This window comes from Pseudorca crassidens, chromosome 8, assembly GCF_039906515.1.
Source record: "Pseudorca crassidens isolate mPseCra1 chromosome 8, mPseCra1.hap1, whole genome shotgun sequence".
In the NCBI taxonomy this organism is placed as follows: Eukaryota; Metazoa; Chordata; class Mammalia; order Artiodactyla; family Delphinidae; genus Pseudorca; species Pseudorca crassidens.
The window spans coordinates 20,706,076-20,730,286 of record NC_090303.1 but is presented as its reverse complement, the minus strand read 5'-3'; the positions used below and the strand labels follow the sequence as shown (position 1 = coordinate 20,730,286).

The 24,211-nt window shown below is 34.1% G+C and overlaps 1 protein-coding gene across 2 annotated transcripts in view; it reads right to left on the bottom strand.

The window, feature by feature from the left end:
* Positions 1 to 24,211, bottom strand: part of ORC5 (origin recognition complex subunit 5) — a 72,627-nt gene that overhangs the window by 18,365 nt on the left and 30,051 nt on the right. The window contains exons 10-12 of one of the 2 annotated variants that reach the window (XM_067746019.1): positions 23,271 to 23,383; positions 21,511 to 21,558; positions 15,355 to 15,465 (exon numbers count right to left, since the gene is read on the bottom strand). In XM_067746019.1, coding sequence (XP_067602120.1) covers positions 15,355 to 15,465; positions 21,511 to 21,558; positions 23,271 to 23,383 — 272 coding nt within the window. The remainder of the gene's footprint in view (positions 1 to 15,354; positions 15,466 to 21,510; positions 21,559 to 23,270; positions 23,384 to 24,211) is intronic. The other variant, XM_067746020.1, reaches the window with a different exon arrangement.

Here is a 24,211-nt window from a genome sequence, read left to right as displayed (position 1 = left end):
ACTCTGAAAGGTGGAAAGAGGAAGGCAGACTGCTTAAGGACCCAGGAATGGAGGAATAATGTAGAGGCAGGAAGTCTGAAGAATCCCCACCCAACAGCACAAGGTGACCCAGGCTCAGCATCTCCTGACACCCAATCCAGAATAGAAAGCTACCCAGGTAGGCTTATTTCTCTCCTGGACTGAACAGGAGTCCTGCCCAAAGGCTGAAAGTTGTACGTTGTGTATCTGGCAAAACTATCCCTCGTGAATGAAGTGGAAATAAAGACATTCTCAAATGAGGGAAAACTAAAGAATCCGTCACTAGCAGACCTACCTTTGAAGCATGGCTAAATGGAGTTCTTTAAACAAAAGGGAAATAATAAAAGAAGGAACCTTAAACATCAAGACAGAATAAAGAACAATGGAAAGAGCAGAAGTATGGATAAAGTAGACTATCGCCTCATGAGTTTTCTAAATCATATTTGATTAAAAACTGACACCATCTGATAATCAAGACAATGATATTTAAAAAGTGGGAAAGTTAAAATAACCTAAACGTAAGTAAGGTTATCGTATTTCATTGGAAGTAGTAAAACATTAATACCACTTACAGAACTAAACATGCAATTACCATATTACCCAGAAATTGCACCCTTTGGGCATGTTCACACAAAAACCTGTATATGAACATTCATAGTAGTTTTATTTGTGACAGCCAAAAACTGGAAAGAACCCAGATACCCTTCAATGGGTGAATGGTTAAACAAACTGTATATTCCATATCATGGAATACAACCCAGCAGTAAAAAAGAATGAACTACTGGTACATGCAACAATTTGGATGACTCTCAAAGGAATTAATTATGCTGAGTGAAAAAAAAAAGCCAACCTCTAATGTTACATACTGTATGATTCCATTTATACAAACTCTTGAAATGACAAAAATTTTAGAGGTGGAGATTAGTGGTTGCCAGGGATTAGAGGAACAGGCAAGAGAGAGGTGGGTGTCATTATAAAAGGAGGGGTCCTTGTGATGGTAGAACTGATATATCGACTGTGGAGAGAGATACACAGACCTACACACAGAATAAAATTTCAAATAACCAAATATGCACAGACATACACAAAAATGAATATATGTAGAAGTGGAAAATTTGATTAAGATCAGTAGATCGCATCAATGGCCATTTCCTGGTTGTGAAACTGGGTGAAGGGCATGCAGCAAGAAAGAGCCCTTATTATCTCTTTCAACTGCACATGCATCTACAGCAACTCAAAAAAATTTCTTGATTAAAAAATAACACTGCTAAAATACACAAAATATAGAGGGCTTTGAGAAAGACCTTATAAACTGCCAGAAGGCATTTTATCTCAAAATATTTAAGGACCTATGAAGTAGATACTTAAACCTACTCATAGAAATAAAAACATTTTTTGACCTTTATTTACAGGGATTTTAAAGAGACTATTTGATAAAATATTGTTCAAAGTGGGCAAGTGTGAGAATATTATTTCAATATTGATAGGTCACTGGGGTGAGGCTATATGGGTTTTTAAAAGTTCATAGATTACAGATTTTCCCACTGAAAGCCAGATAATTAGTTGTGACTTGTGGTTCAGCCACAAGGAGGATTTGTAGCTGCTGGTTTCATGCTGTGAGCCCATAAAAATACCACAATGTTGCTCCAAACCTGTGGCTAGTACAACTTATCACCTCCTCTAAAGCATAGAAGGATTACAGCAAAACTGCTATTATATAAATCCCAACCTCAGTGTTCTACATTTCCCCAAATTCTACCTTTTATTTCTATTTTTTTCAATGGTGAAAGTTTTGTTTTTGTTTGTTTGGAGGCTACAGCAACCAAATGCACTTCAAAACTTATTAAATACTAAAGTGTTCCACTATAAAAATTATTATGAAATAAAATTATGAGCTAGCCCATCAGGACTGGAATCCTTGGAGATCAATGCCTCATTTCACAGATGAGAAAACAGACATCATAAAAGGATGACTGGCATTATCAGCCCCTAGTCAGTCACCCCTAACAAATTAATATGTTGGACATGTTAGCAGATGTTTCAAATTATTAATCCAAAAGTCCCAATGAAAAAGAATATAACATATATACCATGCAAGAGGTTTACTAGAAAACATTTTAGAGTCGTGACACACTTTAAGTACTTAATCCTAAGAATATTTAACATATTAAAAATGCTTAGCCAAAATAATGCTTCATTTTGGGTGCTCATGAATATTAGAAGGTGGTCTGCCAAGACTATGACTACTGTAGTAAAGATCCCAGTCAGTGCTTTTATCTTTTCTGCTACTGCTCTTCAAAGTTCCTGAGAATGACACATATGTAACTGGCATTCACTCCTGAATGGTCAGTTCTACTGAATATCAGTGACCATGGGTAATTAGTAGTATAGGGAGTGGAACTTGTTATTGAGTCCAGGTTCTATAGTCTAGATATAGACATCGACAGTTCTGTATCTACAGGCTATAGATATAGGTGTTGTACTAGGCACTTTATTTTATTTTTTTAACATCTTTATTGGAATATAATTGCTTTACAATGTGTACTAGGCACTTTGATTCCTTCAGTCCTCACAACAGCACAGCCATGAGTTAGGCTCTTTATCGAGAAAAGGAAACATCTTCAGAGAGGTTAGTAAATATTCAAGATCACTGAGCTAATAGTGGTAAGAGTTACACTGGATTTGAATACCATCTGAATTCAAAGCTTATACTCCTTACACTACCCCAAAGGGAGATGCAGAATATAGGGAAGAGATCATCTTATTGAGACAGACTAAGGAAAGCATTACAGAAGAAGGCACCAATAAGGAAAAGTGAGTAAAAAGACAACTCTGAAAGCATTTCACAATGAAAGGGGATACTGTGAGTCTGCTGGAGGTTAGAAACCCAGCAGCAAAGGCACTGCAGATAAAACAGAGGAAAAAACTTAAATGAAATTGTAGCAAAAAGGATAAAGAAGTATCTCAACAAAGGCAAATGTCCTGCCCCAGGGATACAGGTAATAGCCTTAAGAATTAACAATCAACAATCCTGTGAACAAAATTATCAGATATGAGAGGTCTGATATTACCAAAGTAATATTAATGTGGAATTTATTAACCTTATGACATTTAAACTTTTCATAAATCAAACTGCATATTATATTAGACATAAAATTACTGTTTTTAAGGTTTAATTTTTAAAAGACAAATTAAGGTGGAGGAAAAAGCACAATTTCTTAAAATCTGAAATTATTAGACAACACTGAAAATGGTATCCCAAAGCAAAACTTCCTATACATTTGTGGATTAAAGATAATTTACCAAAAAAATTCATGACTATAAATCATACAAAATATATAATAGTTGAATAAATTAAAAGTTAGCATACACATTAAAAATGTTAAAGCAAAGATATGAAAAGGTCTTTCCTGAAACACTGGAATAATTGTCAAGAAATACCATTTTAATTACCTAAGTAAATTTAAATTTCTGTGGGGAAATTATTACTCCTCTTCTTGGTTTCTATTACCTGTAAAGACATATTCCTTTGCCAATAATTTTCAGACTTTAGGGAAGTATACACTGTTTTCCACAGCTGTTTTTGTTGTCTATTGTATCAAGCTCAAATTCAAATGAATGAAATTCAACTGACAAAAAATTAGCCTAGAAAATGGGTTTTCTTTTTCAAAGTGAGGGTTTAGATTTTGTGCTAGGAAATACAGAATAAAGTTTAAAAATAAAGTTGTACAAAAAGTCAGTCTCTTTACCTCTAAGTTTTAGCCATGTTTCCATTGATGTTTCTCCTCAAAATATAAATTCTGGTTTTTACTCCTTGGTTTAAAATCAACAAACAAAACTAAAAATCTGAAGCATCTTACTATCAAAGAGAATAATATTTCCGTAGTCTTTATACACACACACACATATACATACATAAACATATAAATGTAACATATTGACACTAATTAAAGGATTTTATTTTACTTTAGCTTAAAATAATCAGTCTACCTAATTCAAAAGCCAAAATATTTATTTTTTTCCCTCTAGCACCTATGTCATGACTGAGGCATTCACAAAGAAAAATAAAAGCTAAAAACCTCCTTAAACATAAAATGTTTTAAAATTTACATCTTTAATGGGGTTCTACAATATTTGCTTAGTTAATCTTTGCTCTGTGTACTATTATGTTCTTTGTTCTCATCCATCTAGGGGATGAGCTGATTATTTATGTCTTAACAATAGGAGTTCATGTACCACAGGGAGGATTTTTTTTCTTAATCCGAGAGGCAGTCACTAACAAGCTTCAGCTGGAAGTGCTTGATGTTAAAACAGTGTGAACCTGTTCCTGGGCTAATAAACTATGTTCTTTCTGCCAACAAAAGGAAATCAATTTACAACTGTAATTAAATTTTAACACGCTCATTATTTTTATACTTTCATAGGTTAGTATATATGTCAACTGATTTGTGAAATATCCTATCCTGCTTGTTTTGGAAGAGCTTTACAATCTGAAACATTAAATTATTTAAATAAAAAAACATGTCGGTGTATGAGGTCCACCCAACCCAACAAGCAACACATTTGATCTGATTTCAGGCAATGTGATAATTCATGAACATATAGCATATATCAAGAAGAGTTCAACCGACATTTTTATGCATACAAAGGAGAGGTGGTGAGTGCAGCAACGAAGGGAGGGAAATACTCTCTTTTATTTTAACTTATTTTAAAGTAATTCAACTTAAAAATCATCACAGTGGGGCTTCCCCAGTGGTGCAGTGGTTAAGAAACCACCTGCCAATGCAGGGGACACAGTTCAAGCCCTGGTCTGAGAAGATCCCACATGCCGCGGAGCAACTAAGCCCGTGAGCCACAACTACTGAGCCCGCATGCCACAACTACTGAAGCCCATGCACCTAGAGCCATGCTCTGCAACGAAAAGCTACCACAATGTGAAACGCACACCGCAATGAAGAGTAGAGCCCGCTCGCCACAACTAGAGAAAGCCTGCATGCAGCAACGAAGACCTAATGCAGTCAAAAATAAATAAGTAAATAAATTTATTTTAAAAAAAGCATCACCGTGAATTTGTATTAAAAAAAAAAGAGCAGGGAACAGACTGTTACTCTTCAAAACACTCAGATAAACAAAAAGTGATATGAATGTTTATACTTAGAGGAACTAAAGATAGCACCTCTAATCTCTGGAACTTTTTAGCATACAGATGACTGCAGATCTTTAGTATCCAGAAAGACCTTAACTTCATGCTTAGAAGAATGGGAAGTCATTCATTCAATGAGTGAATCCCATGTTCAAGGCACAGTGCCAGAGACACAAAAATGAAGACAAAGTCTGTGCCCTCAAAGAATTCAGGGTATCAGGTGAGACAAACATATAATACAATGGCAATAACACAATATGAGTGCTATACTAGTGATACGGATAAATCCAATTACCTGACTTTAGAAAAGGTAATGACTAATAGGAAGGGAGGCAAAATGTGAATTCACTGAGAAATGGCATTTGGGGGGTGGACCACGAAACGTAAAAGAGAGTTCAACAGTGGGGAAGACGGCATATGTAACAACACAACAAGGCAAACGGGTGTGCTTTCAGCGAGGAAAGCACCTTACTGTGAATGGTGTACAAGATGAATAAAGACAGTGGCAGAAAATAGTGTCAGTCTCTGAAGGGCCTCACAAGAAATGCTATGAAATGTAGACTTGGTTCTGTAGATAACGCAACTCATTAAAAAAGCATAAGCAGAAAAATAAAACCATATTTATTTTTTAAGATTTTTGCTGATGACTGTATGCAAAATGAATTTGAAGATGTCAGTGTCAGGGAGACCAGTTAGGACAGTGTTGCAATGGTCTAACTAAGAAGTAATGAAGCTGTGGATTTAAGGCAATGGCAGTGGAGGTGGGAAGACAGGAATAAGTTTGAGACATTTGTGTTTAGGAAGAAAAACAGACTGGGCTTGTTGAACAACTAAGTGAAGTGAAAACAAAAGAGGGTTCAGAGACAATTTTTCCATTTAACTAAACTAAAAACTAGAAACTGTATTATCTTTGTTTTTCTAGTACCTAACATTGTGCACGCCATGAAGTATGTGCTTAGTAAAGGATGAACAAGTAAATGACAAGTTTTGAAACTTAGGTAAGGCTGAAAAAAATCACAGAAAAAGGTTTAGGGAATACTTGGATATACTTGGTTTTGGATACTTGGTTTTGGATATATCAGGTGTTGATAAACATGGCACATTCAGGTCTGATTGTTCTGTTGGCAATCTGGGTCCAGAGATAGAGAAAAAGGACCAGAAATACAGAATTCAAAAGTTATCAGCAAAGGATTTCCCTGGTGGTCCAGTGGTTAAGAATTGGTCTTGCAATGCAGGGAAAGCCGGTTCAATCGCTGGTCGAGGAAGTAAGATCCCACATGCCCGCACACCGCAACTACTGAGCCCGCACGCTCTGGAGCCAGTGTGCCACAACTAGAGAGAAGCCCACACACCGCAATAAAGAGCCCGGGTACCGCAACGAAAGATTCTGCGTGCTGCAGCTAAGACCCAACACGACCAAAAAAATAAATCAGTAAATAAATATTAAAAAGAAAAAGTTATCAGCATACACATAGCATTTGAAGCCAAGGGAATACATAAGACACTCCCAGATAAACCTAGTTCCCCTTCTTATTCCTAATTATTGGAAATTCAGCTCTCCACCACTATTCAGTGGCCAAGGTGAGAGAACACCTTAGGTTCTAGAGGTGACTTGGGAACAAGGACCTTAATTTCTCATCTAGGGGAAAGGACAAGGACTTGGTGTAGCACTAGCTCATGAAAAATGTCCACTATGGGCAGATGAGGCCAATATCCTCCAAAGGACTCGGATTAGTTGTGAGCTGACAAGGAATCAGGACAATTTCTCATTGGAAACCCCCTTAAGCATCAACATTTCTTTTAATCAACTTTTTACAGAGTATTTTAAAACGTAGCACACATTTCCATAATGTAGATTTTTTCCAAATCATTTAACTCCTAAATTGTTCTTACTAAAACTCCTATCCTCATTAAAACAATCCAGTCATAAAGCTCTAAGGTATGCATTTGCCTATATAGTCTCTGTACTAACAGATTTACTTGGATAGTCATGTATAAGCACATACCCATATAAATTTTTTGTGTGTGCTTTCAGCAAAATATTTGCAAAGTCAAATAAAATTTATTGGTGTTCAATATTTTTCCCCCAAAATTGTGAATAAAGGGTATACATTTGGTATATTTATTAGAAAGGTAGTCATAAAATATTGCCTACAAAAGGTTCCAAGATATTATTTTATTCAACAGTTGAAAGCATAATTTATGCAGTATATCTACCCCTTAGGCAGTATTTTACATGTCACCCTTAAGCAATGGTTCCATTTCTCTAGAGTTCAGTAAACATGCCTACTGCTGGGCTGATACATTCACAAAGGCAAAGTGGTTACACTGAAGAAATTTAACACCAGATTTAGGGAAGACAGGAGAAAGGTAGGGGTAAACACTGTCCTTTTACAAATGAAAATGAGAAAGATTTTATCCCTGGGCAACAGAGTAAAATATACTTGTGCTTTTTATTACCCTTGGTTATACTTAGTATTCCTTACAACAATAGTGCAGCTGGTGAAAATCTTAGTTCAGCTTTACTCTTTCCAAATATGAAGCACAACAAAACGGTTTTTAAAAAGTCTCCTGAAATAGACACCTACTACAGAGTGGTCTGAGAGGCAGAATGGTAATACATCCACACCAAGGGTAGTAGGAGATTTCAGAATCTAATTTACTGCACCAGTGGAGACACAGCATCACGATGGTAAGGTTCTTCCCTGCTAGAGAAGAGCCCGCCTCTATCAAACAGCACCCCTGCTGACCTATTCATCAGCAAAGTAGGCATTAAGTAAGGCTCTTGCACTATCTATGGAATGGAATGCCTCACAATTTCAGTTGTCGTTAAGAAAAAAACATAGTAAGATTATTAGAAAACGTTAGCATTTCGGATATTTCCTGTGATTTACATAATATACCTTAATGGCATCAAGCATTTCAGTTGTATATTATAGAGACACTGGAATGCTGCTACAAGTCAAATGAAACACAGAAAAATTGCAAAAGAAGAGCTTTTCACATTTTCTAATAATCTAGTAACCAGGGAATTTGTTTTTAGGAAAACTGCCCCTTTTGTTCACCAACTTCATTATCTATAAACTAATTCTCATACTTAAATCACTTCGTATGAATATCTTATATAGCTAGATTTTAGGATATTACGTTTCATATTTACAAGGTTCAAATTCTTATCTAAGCAATATATGCAAAGGATAGTATTTCATCAACTATGATTTCTGAATTTCCGTGATTATCATTTGATAAATATAATTACCTTTTAAAAAATATAAACCAAACAACTATAGTTTATATAATACACAAATTTTTTAAGATAAAGATGTTTTTATAAGTCTATAAAATGAGTTTATTTGGTTAAAGTGCTTTTGGTTAAAAATCTATAAAAGTAGTTTGAAATACTGCATATAAAAGAGTGACATAATAACTTTTAATCATAAGGTATCTGAAATGCAGCCATGTAACTTTAAGAAAAGCCACTTAGTTTATAATATGCTATGCATAATACACTACTTATTGTCCATAACTTAAGTTTCAAGTTTTAACTGATTGTATGATACCAATGTCATAATTTAATTATTAACCAAATTTAGTTATGACATAGGCATCAAACAATTGTGCTCCATAACACTAAGTTCAAGGAATGTCAGAATGAAAATTTCAACAAGTAGGTTTGTTATTTTACTTGGAAAAAGACATTTAAATATCTATATTATCAAATATCATGGACTACTGAAGTGAAAAATCCTGTTTTTATATATTCACTTTACAAATTTAAGTATTAGTTTTCACTTCAAGTATTTAGGTATTAGTTCCTTCAGCACGAATTAATTTTTTTTTTTAACTCTTGTATAATCTGGAAGTTGCACACAATACTAATGAAGGGCAGAGGAAGCCACAGACTGACCATAAGGTCCTTGAGGGCAAGAACTGCATTTTCTTGACTTTTGTATTCTCTTTACATAACACAGAGCATGGAACATAATAGGCCCTTAATAAACATCTGTTAAATGAAATTTTAAGCAAAGAAAACTTTAATTCCAACTACGGGAAAAAAGATCAATACTGACTGTGAATTTGAAGCTTGAATTAAATTACATTTAAACACTTTTAATTAAATAAATACGGACAAAATCCCTTCACCTTAAAAAAACCTGAAAATTATATAAATGTTCTATACATCTACCTATAGCTGAAGAAAAATGCCAAGTCTGTTTTTGGTTGAATACATAAATGTAACCGGCCCTAAAATTTATAGCAAAAACATCTTCCTACAGCTATAGTAAACTAGAGATTAAGTGTCTACTTCAAAAACTTCCATACGTAAAATAACTAAATCATTTTGCTTTCTGATTAATGATAAATTCATTTCAAAAATACCAAAATAGGGCTTCCCTGGTGGCGCAGTGGTTAAGAATCCACCTGCCAATGCAGGGGACACAGGTTCAAGCCCTGGTCTGGGAAGATCCCACATGCTGCGGAGAAGCTAAGCCCATGTGCCACAACTACTGAGCCTGCACGCTAGAGCCCACGAGCCACAACTACTAAAGCCCGCACACTCTAGGGCCCGTGCTCCACAACAAGAGAAGCCACCGCAATGAGAAGCCCACGCACCACAATGAAGAGTAGCCTCTGCTCGCCGCAACTAGAGAAAGCCCGCGTGCAGTAACAAAGACCCAACACAACCAGCCAAACAAACAAACAAATAAAATTATTTTAAAAACCCAAAATAATTAGTTTAAATATATCCTTACCATAAACCAACACTTAAAAGAGCAAAAAGCATAAGGTCAACTAAATGCTATTACAATTAATGCAACACTTGTGGGAAAAGATCAAGTTGATTTATGACTAAAAAATTAAACTGATATAACAAACGTAAGACCAAATATATTCTAATATATAGTATCATGATGTGAGTTCAAAAGAAAATGGAAATGTGTATTTTTGAAAAAATATATATATTACTACACTTTGCTCCATAATGCTTATTTATACTCTTGAAAATAAATTTAAAAGGACATTTTAACTTAAATTTTTTTCTTATTAAATTATGCACAAATAGGAAACGATTCAGAAATTAAATATTACTGAAAAATACAACTTGTCAATTTGGTACACAGAACTAAAGAACTATGCTCCTTTTCTCATTTTTCACTTGTTTCTTGCAATTAATTCAGAGTGCACTGTTTCTTACAACTAATAAAAAAGAACTTATTATTTTAAACCTCCCAAACTGTAGAATTACAGTGAATTACCTTCAAGAGTAATTTCTCAAAATGCTAACTGATCAAATAAAATCAATAATAATATGTGATATATGTGTAATTGAATGTCCTTAACTTTTTAAAGATAATTTTCCTTTTAAAAGTCACTTTAGAAACCTGTACCAATAATTTCAGAAATAAACTCTTCAGCAATTTTATCCTCTGGGAAAATATACAGCAATATGGCTTAATATTTCATTTTAATTTTATTTTATTTATTTACTTATTTTTGGCTGCGTTGGGTCTTCGTTACTGTGCGTGGGCTTTCTCTAGTTGCAGCGAGTGGGGGCTACTCTCCGTTGCGGTGCGTGGGCTTCTCATTGCGGTGGTTTCTCATTGCGGAGCACGGTCTCTAGGTGCACGGGCTTAGTTGCTCCGCGGCATGTGGGATCCCGGACCGGGGCTTGAACCCATGTCCCCTGCATTGGCAGGCGGATTCTTAACCACTGCGCTACCAGGGAAGTCCCAATATTTTAAAATAAATGATATATCTGACAATCTTAAAGAACTGTTCTCCTACTGCCTTCACCAAACTACAAGAGTATGGAGGGGGTAGGCCAGGTTGAGTAAGAGAAGATACAGAAATATCAAAACAATGAAATAAACAATTCAAAAGTTTCCAAACAATTTATCATTTTTCTTCAAGACAAAAAAAGATAAATTAAAAGCATAACCTGGTTTTAATATACTTTTGAAAAAAAGGCAATTCAATATCTTTTAAAGATGATAAATGGTCTTCAAAAATGTATCTCATAACTAACTTTTGAAGGTAATACCTACACAAATTACCATTTCTTGCTTATAAATAAATGGTATTCTATTTATATTCTACCACTTATAAATAAATGGTATTCTATTTACATTCTATTCGTGCTGACAGGAGAAAAGAATGAAAATACCAGAATTAATGATTCCTCATTCATGAAGTTTAGGTATATATAGAAAGGCTACATTTATTTTATTTGAATGAATTTTTTTAAATGACCCATGATCATGAATGTAAAACTGTATAAGGATTTGGATAAGATGAAATTATCTTAAAGGTCTAAGAAAAATTTAAAAACTATATTTCAGTTCAATAAATTTGAGCATTAACCTATTGTAAAATGTTAAATGTGCTATTATTCCTTTACTTTTTTATGAGACTAAAAAGTTAATGAGTAGAATTTTATCTAAAATTTAGTAAAGAATAAAGAAATTGAGAAGGATGCCAACTACAATACACTACTATTACTCAACTATTATGAATTTGACTATTATTCTCAATTGGACTTTTAATAATATTAGAGATTCCTTAAGCTACTATTTTTATAACTTCATGACAGAATAGATTTAAACAGATTTAAATGAATGTGATGGAAATAAAATTTTGCTTCAAAAGGATTTTGAATGTATATACCACATTTAATCAATTTACTATATGTGAAAAATTATACATAATTATGTAACTGGTAAATGAAGCTATAAAATAACACATTACTGTAAAGCAAATCCTTAAAACAGTTGCAGTTAGACAAAATGAATAGAAAAATAATACTTTACCATCTCATATAGACATATTATAACCAATAAAAAGCAATTTGGTTCCAGGTGGAAAATATTCATGCAAAACAATTCCTTACCAATTTTATTTACATTTTCATGAAAGTGTAAAAGTGTGAGCGTGCGCACATAACATTAAATATCTTCAGGCAAATTTGTTTTGCAAATAAACTAATGTGTTAAATTAACAAACAGCTCTCTCTAAATATCAAAGACAATATTAACAAGTAAAGCTAGGTTTTCCTGCTCATTTTAAAGCTAGAATGCAACAATATTGCCATCTAGTGTTCATATCAAGTACTTCCAATACAAATGTGGTCATATTCTTGTTTTGCACTTAAATTAAGTGTGTACAGGTTAAATACAAATTGTCATTCCTATGGGCAAGAGTACAGTTTTGATGGATAAATAAAAGGAGAAAAACAGAAAAGGTCACTAAGAGATAATGGGAAGAAAAAATATAAGGCACGTGGGATAAATACCTTTCTTTTGGATGCAATTTCTGCCACATTTTGTTTTTAAACATGGTATATGTTATCTGATTTTCTTTGGTACTCTACTGACCAAACAAAAGTAAAGGTAAACTTCCTAGGGCTAGTTATACAGTCACCCCTCAGTAATTGCTGGGGATTGGTTCCAGGATACCACCCACCACGCCTCCATACCAAAACCCAAGGATGCTCAAGTCCCTTATATAAAACAGCATAGTATTTGCACATAACCTATGCACATCCTCCCATACACTTAAACCTTCTCTAGATTACCTATACTACCTACTACAATGTAAATGCTATGTAAATAGTTGTAAATTCTATGTAAATACTTGCCAGTGAGGCAAATTCAAGTTTTGCTTTTCTGAACTTTCTGGATTTTTTTTTCCTGAATATTTTCAATCTGTGGTTGGTTGAATCTGTGGATGCAGAACCTACGAATATGGAGGGATGACTGTAACTATCCCTTTGTACCGCCCCCCGGCCCCACCTTTATGTCCCAAATGAAATCACTGAGATCAAGTCCTAAATGATTTCTCATCAAATAAACATAAGTTCATTTAAAGCAGTGTTTTAAATATACAAAATTTATTTTGATTACTGCTAGTTAGAAGAGATAAAGAATAAAAGGACTGAGGTTGATAACACTGAAAAGAATTTAGCTTCATTAAAAATTAAGATACATTTGGGGCTAAATTGTTTAATTACAACATTATAGGCATTATTGAAAACAAAGACTGGTGACATTGTTCATCTATAATCAAAGCCTCAGAGTAGCTAGTAGATCTCTAAATCAGCAGCCTATCATTATTTTTGATTGTCCATCCCTATAAACCTAGACCTGCTGCTAGGAAATGCTCTACCAATGTTAGGTACCATATGTAAGGTGTGACATGTGGTGGTGGCAGTATTAGTACTGGATCAGAACTACAATGACTGCTACTACTGCTACAGTATAACCCCGCTTACTTTCAACTAATCTGGTGTGACACTTCACAACTGTTTCTTGCTTTTTTTCCTAGTCTCACACCTTTGGTCATATTATCCTCCCTCTTAGAGCTCTATAAATTCTATCCATTGGAAACAAGATGTCAGCTAATTTTACTATTATTTTTCCTTTTTTATTTACTCATTTTTGTACAACGAACATGTCGTATATAAATTAGAAACATTTAAAGAAAAAAATCCTACTGATTCTCTATAGCCCGGCCCCATTTTTCACCTTTCCTGTGATACCTTCAAGTTCTCTCCTCTTGTCCAATCCAAAAGTGATCTCTTTCTACTCTAAACTTCTCAGCAGCACTATCTAGCATTCACTTACAGCCTTACAATATTACTTCTATGTACATGTTTTTTTATCCCCCTCCCAGAATAAATTATAAGCTCTCTGGAAGAAAGAAATGCACATTTGTTATCCTTCTTTGTGTCTCCCACAAACATAATTTTTGGGCACCCAAGAAATATTAATCACATGTGATACAAACACCTTTCTGCTCTGTTTAGAAGCACTGTCTCCTTCACTTCCCTAGGCTTTAATTCTCAAAGATTTACTCATTTTGTCATAGTGGGAAAATCACTTAATCTCTCTGAGGCTCAATTCCTTACAATAAAGATCATAATACCTGATGTCTATTTCAGTTATTGCAACAGCAAAAACAAAACAAAAACCTCACATGTTATATGTAGAAAGCTACTAATAAAATGTACAGTTTGACTAAAAATTAATTTCAGACAAAATCATTTAAATATGTATATACACATGCATACACACACGGCAAAAAAATCCCTATAATACAGATTAAAACTGAATTAGATTTTTAAAACTATCAGCATTAGGGCTACCATCCACTTACTCATCTAGCTAGTTATTTACGTAACCTAATAACTCACTAGACTACTCTTCTTCAAAAATGTAATAAATGTAGACACAATTTTCTATAAAGTTGACTTATATAAAAATTATCTAACTTTAATGTCGAGCACACTGAGAACATAGCTATTTTTGGTCCCCAAAGACTTCTTTAAATGAAGAATCAAAAGTTACTATCACGCATTAGATTACAAAGTCTAATATCCATTCAGGAACCAAATTTATTTGAAGTGAATTAAAATGTAAATGCTATTATTTACATGTTTTTCAACCTAAAAACATATACATAAAATAAAATGCTCACTGAAACATCTGAGGTGACTGCTTTTCAATAAATACTAGTTACATCATTTGGTTTTTCTTCTATCCATTCATACCATGCGCTAAGTGCTGTTTTTCTGGACCATTTAAGAAATCTACTGTAACTGCATTTTTAACAAATAGGTTTTTCTTAAATGTCACCTAAAAAAAGAACCTTAGCTACTTTATAAATGTCTTATTTCCTATTTTTATGCTACTGCTGCCATCTAGCGAAAATTTTAAGAACTTAATCATTTTGGAAAATACATCATTTTTTTAAAAATGCATACTGTCAACCTGCAAAGTATATATATGAGGAATAAGAATATTATGGATTATTTTCTTATAAATACATTTCTAAATTTTTTCATTAAATTATATTTCTATATTATAATTCATCAATTTAATCATGAAGCCACTTTTTTATTTAATCAAGATAATTATAATCATTTAAAAATTCCTTTATTGAGAAAAGAAAAAGACCAGAAACAACAAGTTGTTTCTGTCATCAAATTATACCTTTAAATATATGCAATTCAGTAACACCCTCGAAAATTGCATATTTGGAATTTCAATTACTTACCAAGGACGTTGTTCATTATATAGTTAAATTAGTAACATATGCTGACCAAAAATCTAAATGCCTGGAACTCTACTGATCAAATTACCTGAAGAGTTCCATAAAGGTAAAGATGATACATAATAACCGATCATTAACATTACCTGGGAGAAGATATTTGCTGTTGGAGCAACTCTGCTATCCACAATACTATATAATATTGCTAATAATCTGTCTAGTGGAAACGGTTTTGGTCCGAGGAGATGATTGCTTGTCTATAAGAAAAAAAGATCATGGATTTTCTTCTTACAGCAGAACACTCACTTTCTGCACTATAAATTCCAATAACAACATATTTACATTGTATATAGTTCCCCAAATAGGCTAATAAATCTAACTTGCAATCTCTAAAACTTTACCTGATATGATCATGATTTATCTTTCAACATTTTCTTCAAGATGTTCTGATTTACATCAACAAATATTAAAGGACTCACAAGTTACCCAGTCTAGGCCCGAACATCACCCCTATTTTGCTGTTGTAACCAGATGTTAAGTGACTTAGCCAAGTCATTTGTCAAGACAGTGTACAACCAAAACAAGGGTCTAGGCCCTAACTCCTAGACTAGAACTTACTACTAACTCCTCACCATTCCTCTTTGTGCCACTGCCTGAAAAATGTATTTGTTCAACATTAATAGTTCTAAAAAGATCAGTTATAGTAAATACTAGCTTAGAAAATGAAAGCAGTGTTTCATAGTATGTGAATAAGCTGTCAGTCAGAAACAATGTAAAATTTATTAAAAATTTTTAAGATTGTAAAATGTTCATACTTGTCTACAAAGTCAATGGTACAATTACTTGTCATTAGAAAACTGCAGTGCTCAAGGGTCTATAGATAATTAGATAATTCTATTAGATAATTTTAGTAGCAATGTAATAATTTAAGTACTCTATATGAGCAAGGGCAAATAAAATGAGAAGCTTTATTTACAAGCATGGGAATAACTATTTCTTTAAAAGAATGACTGTAAGTAAAAAAAAAAACCTACTCAGAATTACAAAATGAAGTATTTACCTCAGCTATTTATATCTAAAACATAGTTTAGAAATCATTTTCCAGGTCCCAAAGTTTATATGCTTTTCTTATTAAATACTTCAAACATTTAGAAAAGAGATTCATAAATACCAATGCAACCACCCAATTTTATCACATCCAAACATTATGCAATTTGTACAAAAAAAGCATTAGATCACATTACAAACTGAAGCCCCCTTGCATCCCTCCCACATACCACTCCTCCCCTTCCCTCCCTAGAAGGAACCACCATCCAGAATCTGGTGTTTTTATCATTTTCATGACAATTTTTAAACTACTACTGCTATATATGTGTCCATAAACAATATACAGCGTTGTCTGCATAATCTAATATCTCAAATAAATGATATCATTTTGGACATAGCACTCTACCAAACTGCTTTTTTCCTTCAACACTGTTTTTGAGATTTATTCATTTTGATACATGTAGCTCTAGTCCATTTTTAAATTACCCTACAGAATTCCATTTCATGACAAATCAGTCTACCCTAAAAAATTAATCCCCATAATTCATCACAAAGAATACTGTGATGGCCAATTGTGTACATTTCTCCTTGCACACGTGTGAACTTCTCTGTGGGAATGCGAACTTCTCTGTGGAAATGCTCGATTAAAGTAGGGGGCAGAGAATGCTATGTGTTCATCAACCCTGCTTCTTCTTGAGCACATAGGAAGACTACATGTCTCAGTCTCTCCTGCAGTTAGATGGACGCCATCCGATTGAGTTCTGGCCAACAGAATATGGGTGGCAGCGATGTGAGCTACTACCAAACCTGGCCTTTCAAACCACTGGATCCTTTAGTCTTCTTTACCTTTGGTGACAACTTAAGAGGCCACCATGTTTCACTTGACATCACTATACCACCATAAAAAAGGCCCACATAACTCATATCCAACTGTGTCGTGAGCAATATATATATATATACATATGAGCAATACATATATATATACATATGAGCAATACATAACTTTTATGTTAAGCCACTGAGGGTTAGGGAGTTTGTTTTTCACTACACCACTGTCCAATCTATCCTGATCAATGTAAAGTACGTTCACATATTAACTTTATTAGGTATGACCAACCTGCAGAACACGCAGCCTCTTATTCTTCCATATTATCACCAACACTTGGAATCATCAGACATTTTTTTAGTTTTGCCAACCTCAGAGTGTAAAATAATACCTCAGTGTTGTTTAAAGTTGCATTTCTCTCATTAGTGAATGAGGGTGATAATCATGTTACATTTGTTAGACATTTCCAGTTCCTTTTTGTATCGTTTTATCCATTTTTCTACTGAATTTTTGCCTTCTTCTTATTAGTTTGTATGAGCTTTAAAAATCCTAGATACTAATCATTATCAGGTGTATGAGTTCAAGAACAGTGGTTAAACATCAAGGTAGGCTTTGGATTCAGAAGTCCTGGAATTGGATGCTGGTTCTACCACATTAACTATGTGTTCTTGGGCAAGTTACTAAATTTCTCTTTAATATTCAGTTTCCTCATCTAGAAAATAAGGACAATGATAGCAACTACATTTATTAGGTCATTGTGAGAATTAAGGAAGATCATATGTGGAGTTTAACAATGTTTGGCTTATACTGCTCAACAGCTTTTATTATCATCATCATGATATACTTGTTTATATGTATTTTCTTTTCTACACAAATGCCTTGAAAACAGGAGATGTTTTATTTACCTTTTTCACCCCTAGCACTTGGGATTGTTAGTTAAATAAACGAATGGATGAAAGGATAATGAAGGAAATTGTATTAGAGGGAAGAAAGAAAAAAATAAAGGTAAATGTTGAGCTATCTAAATGGAACTGGTGTCCCTGTCCTCATTAACACTTAGAAGTGAATTGAGGTTAGTAAAAATTACCAAATTCCTGAAGTGTTGGGAATAAAGTGGGAGGCAATTCAGGCTGAGAATCACACTGTGAAATGCTGCTGACACTTTTCTGATTTTCACTTTTTATTTTGTGATTAGAAAACACATTTCCAATTTAAAATTAAAGTATTCTAGTGCCATGGAGGGCATATGACATTTATCTTCTTCACAGAACTGATTCTGTATGCTATAAATGCAAACTGGCTTCCCACCTAGAGAGAAAGCCAACGTGTGAGAAATACCTCACTAGATTCGCTATAGCTTATTAGACAGAATGTACGAATGGAAGAAATAAGCGAAAAAAGAAACCAAATAAATGAGATAAAATGGAATGAAAACTGGTATCAAGCCAAACCAAGAAAAACAGAGATGGGAAAATAAACTTAGAGTTATAGATATTTATACCAGAAAAACTAAAACTAGGAACAATTAAAAGAAGTTTAATTGTGGGGAATGGGACTATGAGTGAGGAGAGGAAAAATGTTGCTTTTTCACATAAACTAAGTGGCAGATAATCTGGTATCACATACATGCATTAGGTGAATTGAAAAGCAAAATCTTAAAAAATGAGTGTCAACTGAGGATATACAGAGAAAAAGAATTATCAACTGAAGATACATAACAGATTTAAAACAACTGTTATGATTATTATTCGTGTGGTTTGCTTTTAATGTTTGATGCCCTAATTGAGAGCTTCATGAGAGCAGAGACAATGGTTATTTTGTTCTCCACTACGTCCATAGCATCTAGCAGAGTGCATGGCATAGAGTAAGCATTCAATAAGATTTCAAAAAGAGAAGGAACAAAAATACAAAGAAAGTACTAAGCATACACAGATTTTAGTAACTAAGCTCAGATTTTAAAATGACATGAACCAAAGACAAAAGAGGCTAACACAAAAGTCAAATCTATAAGAATAACATCAGAAGAACTAGGGCTCACCTAGACTAAAGACAACTTCACAGTGTCTTTGCTCATACGGTTCCCTCCATCAAGACTGTCTTCCTAGACTTGTACAAATCCACTCATTCCACAAGGATGGTCTAACGTGCCAGCTCTTTCACAGTCCTCACTGATCAGCACTAATATATCTCCCTCTTCAACATTCTTAAATAATTTTCTCTGTCTAAAGAATAAGGCCTAAAATTTTTAGCTTTATGTTCATTCTTTGGTTTCCTTCTTTCATTCATTCAATTTATTCATTTGTGCAATAAACACCCACCAATTACCACCAAGTGCCGAGATAACAGAGGTGAAGAGATGGGCTTTCTTCCTTTAACTGGTGAGTAAGGAAATTCCTCGACAGTTTGGCCTCAATTGATTTTTCTCTGAAACTCACCATACGCTCCAGTCAATTTCATTATTTCTTGTATATACCCTATACTATCTTACCTCTGTTTCTTGGCTCAAATCATTTCCTCAACTAAAATGTCTTCTCCTCCCATCTTTGCATATCTAATCCTCACCATTCCTGAGTGCCCACTCAAAATGCAAGCCCTACTACACATCCTTCCCTCCCTACCTCAGCCAGAAGTACTCTCTCCTCCTACCCATCCTTTATGACACAAAGCAGCTACATACATACGAAAGAGGGTACAAAATCAATGATCTGCCTATAGTGGAGAGCCTAATCAGAGATGTCTCAGTGAAAGGGCATACTAGAAAAGTCTTTCCATGCCAAGCAAATGGATTTGGTGAGGAAATCTGCCTGCCAAACCCTAGCTCTGTGTGAATGGGAGAAAAAAGGCTTCCCTGAGACTTTTAACTAGAAGCCAGAGCTAATGCTGATGTGGGGGCAGAATTCACAATAGCTTTGTGGTCTGCAAGTCCCCAGGCTGAGAACTGAATTTCAAATGATCCCAGGTTACCAGTGTTCACAAGTGCTTGCAGAGAAGTACGTGTAAAACCTTTCAAAGGAACACATCTCAGGCCTCAAAAATTAAAAGACTAAGTTCAGCCAACAATTAAAAATAATAAAATGTTCAGGAAACAGGACATTATGTGCCCAAATCAGCAAAAATAGAAAACGTGGAATTAGACTAACAAGGACTTCTAACACTGAAATATAAGACACAGAATATTAGTTTTTTTATGTTAAAGAAAAATATGAATAGGAAAAATATTAAAGTGATCAGATAGACTTGAAACGAACCAGTAAAACTTCTGAAGATTACACATAACATTACTGAAATTACAAAACAAATTACCCAGAATATAGCACACAGAGATGAAAGGGAATGAAGAATATAAAGACTTAAAAAACACAGATGGTAGAGTGAAAAGGTCTATCATAAGCCTAACCAGTGTCTCAGGAAAACATGTCAGAGAGAATGGAGGAGAGGCAATATTTGAAAAGTTAATGACTGAGAATTTACGAGAATTAAATAAAGGCATCATTATTCAAATTTAGGAAGCAAAACTAATGCCAAGTAAAAAGAAATTCAATCCCAGATACACTACAGAGAAACTGTAAGAAGACTAAAGTAAAAGGAGAAGAGAACTTGAAAGCAGCCAGAGAAAACAGAGGAATAACACAGGAATAAGAGACTCACAGCAGTTTTTTTTTTAGCAGTAATAAAGCCAGAAGACAGTAAAATAATGTCCTCAATTCAGAAGTGTATACTGAGCAAAACTGCTTTTAACAATGAGAGTGAGAAACAAAACTCACAGCTTCTATAGTGCAAAGTTTACAGTTCTAACTTCTCTATCTTCTGCCAGGAGAAACCGCAGTGGTTAAGATGTACAAGAGAGCTGAACAGTCTAAATGCTCCTTTTGGAAATTTCAACTTGCCCCACACCCCTACCTTCAAAGTTGCTTAGTGCTTCTAATTCCTAAGCTTTTCCAGATTCCTTGGGTCAAATCAGCTTCTTTTGGGGGTTACGTTTCAGCCTTCTCTGATGTGCTCAGTCACCGACATATCTATCTACTAGTCAATTCCAAATTTTATAGATCTCTCATCTGCTTAGTCCTTATTAGTTTAACCTTTTTAATTTCTTCAATGCCATCTTTGTGGTGTTTCAAAGGGGAAAGGAGGAAACTAAGCTATATTTAATTAAAAATTCCAGGGTGACCTTTTTCATCTATTAATTCACTAGAAAAATTTTGTGAACTACCTTTTATCTCTAGAACGAGCTCACCTGAATTGTGCCTCCCCAATCACTGTATCCAACATAACAAAATACTACTACAGCATTATGATGGTACCATATCAATACAAGTAACTTCTTACATCCAAATGACTATGTAAATGCATACAATTATGCATTTATCAACTTCCTATAATATTCTAAATTTGTAAGTTTTTCCCATTAAAGAAATTACAACATAAATACCTTTTCATGTTTCTTTAGAAAGTTGGTTTTCTTGATTTTCCCATGATGCTGCAATTAAGCAAAATAATTTTTAAGATCAGATAGTATTCCACAAAACCAGAAAGCATAATTTGTTTAAAACATGACACACATAAGAGTAACTTATGTATCTTAGGCTTTTTTATTTTATTCTATTTATCACCTAAAACATCACCTTAAAATACCAACATATTTTAGGCTTTTTAAATCAATTTTGATTGTATACAGGATTACTTGTGCATGTAAAGAAAGAGGTTTCAAAATAAAAGTGATATTTCCTAAAAGAACTTATATTGATTTATTACAGCACATTTATTTCTATAAAAACAAAACTTCCAAAGATAAACGGGTTTTCAATTCATTCTGTAAGGCAGGCTGTCAATTCGCATAAAATTGAGAGCATTTAGTTAAGCACTTGGGATTCAATAGTAGGGAAAAAATATAGATGCAGTCCTTGCCCTCTTGAAACCAAAGACTAGTGGTAGAGATAGGCAAAAAATAAACAGACAAAAATGTATTATATTTAATAATAAATCAAACTGCATATTATTTGTTTTCAAGAAGAAATTCTAAAATGAGATTTCTCCAACTAATATACATGCAGAGAGCCTCCTGAATGTTCTGGATAATGATGTATGGAGTACATGATACTATAGTAGGAGCTTCAGAACAATAAAGGAGTTACTACCCTTAAAATCATTCCCATCTCTCGTATTTTTAACAAAACCTTAAATTTTTTTAAATGTAGAATTATTACCTAAGGTATACCTGAACTCTTCTGTGAGACTACCTACTTCACCCATTCAGGCTGTGATCTTAAAGTGAGAAGTCAAAAATAAATAATTAAAGGGGGAAAAAAAAAGAACAGGTGGAATTTAAGCATGTAGAGATTGGAGAGGAAGGAATTCTAGATGGAGAAGCCAATGTAAACAAAAGCTTGGGGAGTTGGGAAAAACAGCTAAGTTCTGGAAACAGAAAAGTTAAGTTTGAATTTTTTTTATTAATCAGCTTGTAATTGGACTTGCTCAGGATGTGTAGCAAAATATATCTGGTTGCAAGGATAACTTTCACCCACTTGACATAATGCCTTGGTAAGAGAGTGAGTGTTATAGGGAGAACACCACACAGAGCACCCGAGTTCACTCTGGAGGAGAGTTGGTGTTTGCTTAGGTGGAAGGTGATTGAGGTAATGGCTCACGCATCCTAAAGAAACCCTTTTGGGAAGTTTAAGTGTGAGGAATGCTCCACTGATGGATAAAGTTCTGAGGGCCTCTAGATTTTCTTATCAACATTCATTTCAGGAATATTGTTTTTTGCTGTCATTTTCAGACTAATTTGTCTTTCAAAATTCAGCAAGCAATGCTACCCCCTCCATGAAAGCCTTCTTTCCTCAACACTTCCCTGCAAGTTGTTTATCATATCATGCTTACTAGACACTAATACCACCCCTCTTTTTTAGCCTGTCTGCTCCAAGACTGTCCCCACCCCAAAAGTGGCACTCACTCACCCCCAATATCCTAAAGAAAGTTCTCAAATAACACTATTGACTGGCAAAGGTCAAGTGAGAAATAAAGAATGATTAAAGGAAAATAAACAAACAAAATCTTTAAAGAATGAGCCCTAAATACATATTTAGCAATCTCTTATTCTAATCTCTATCCCTTACAAATTTACAAGTGTTGAGGAATTTCAAAATATTCCCTAGATCTGCAAAAATAAAGTGAAAAAGAAATAATCATTACCTTAAGGAAAAACCTTTTGTCAGTTCTTGCTGGATTATAAGAAGCGAGGTATGCAGCAATGAGAATAAACTTAGAGTAATATGGAAGTTCCACGTGAGTATATGCCGAGAGACCTAGATAACAAAATACTTTTATGAAGGTATTTAACGGGCTACCATTAGATTTTAAGTATCTCTTACCTTTTCTCACTTATCTTTTGACTTCCATATGGTACGCTCTAGTCAAAAGATTTTAAAGTGCCCTGAGCTTAAAGTGCTATGATAATGACGGTGGTGGGGAAAACATTATTGTTAATGATATGCTCTGCTCATTCTGTTATTTTTGTTTGGCTCCGCCTCTTCTAAAGTCCTGCCCTTCAAAGCCACACTCTCCATTAAACCTTCCCTGATGCTCCCCTACCACACCAAAAGAGAAAATTTGTCTCTACTGTGAATTCCTACTTCATGTACCTTACTTATGATCCACATAAATTTATACCTTATAAAAAGAATTAATTAAACGTAAGTGATATTTCTTACTAAGCTACAGTGTTCACTGAAGGAGCCAAGTCTAATGTTTTTTTTGTATCCCTACAGTACCTTGTACAAATAACTGAATGAATGGATAAATAAAACAATAGAGTCAGTCAAGCAGCAATGATTTTTATGGAAAGGGAAAAAGGAATCTGATATTTACTGAAATATCTAGTATGTGTAAGGTGCTTACGTAATGATTACATGATGTGCTAGGTGCTTTCCTTAAGCATCTCTGAATCTCTGCAGTAACTTAAAAGTAGATATTCTTTCCATTTTAGATAAAGACACTGAGTTGGGCTCAAGGCCACATAGGCAGCAGAGCAAATTACTGCAGATTTTTTTTAAACTCTAGTATCTATTTCTTTCCATTACAACACACAACTGAAAATCACTTGTATGGTACTTCAAGCATTTAAAAACCAAAAC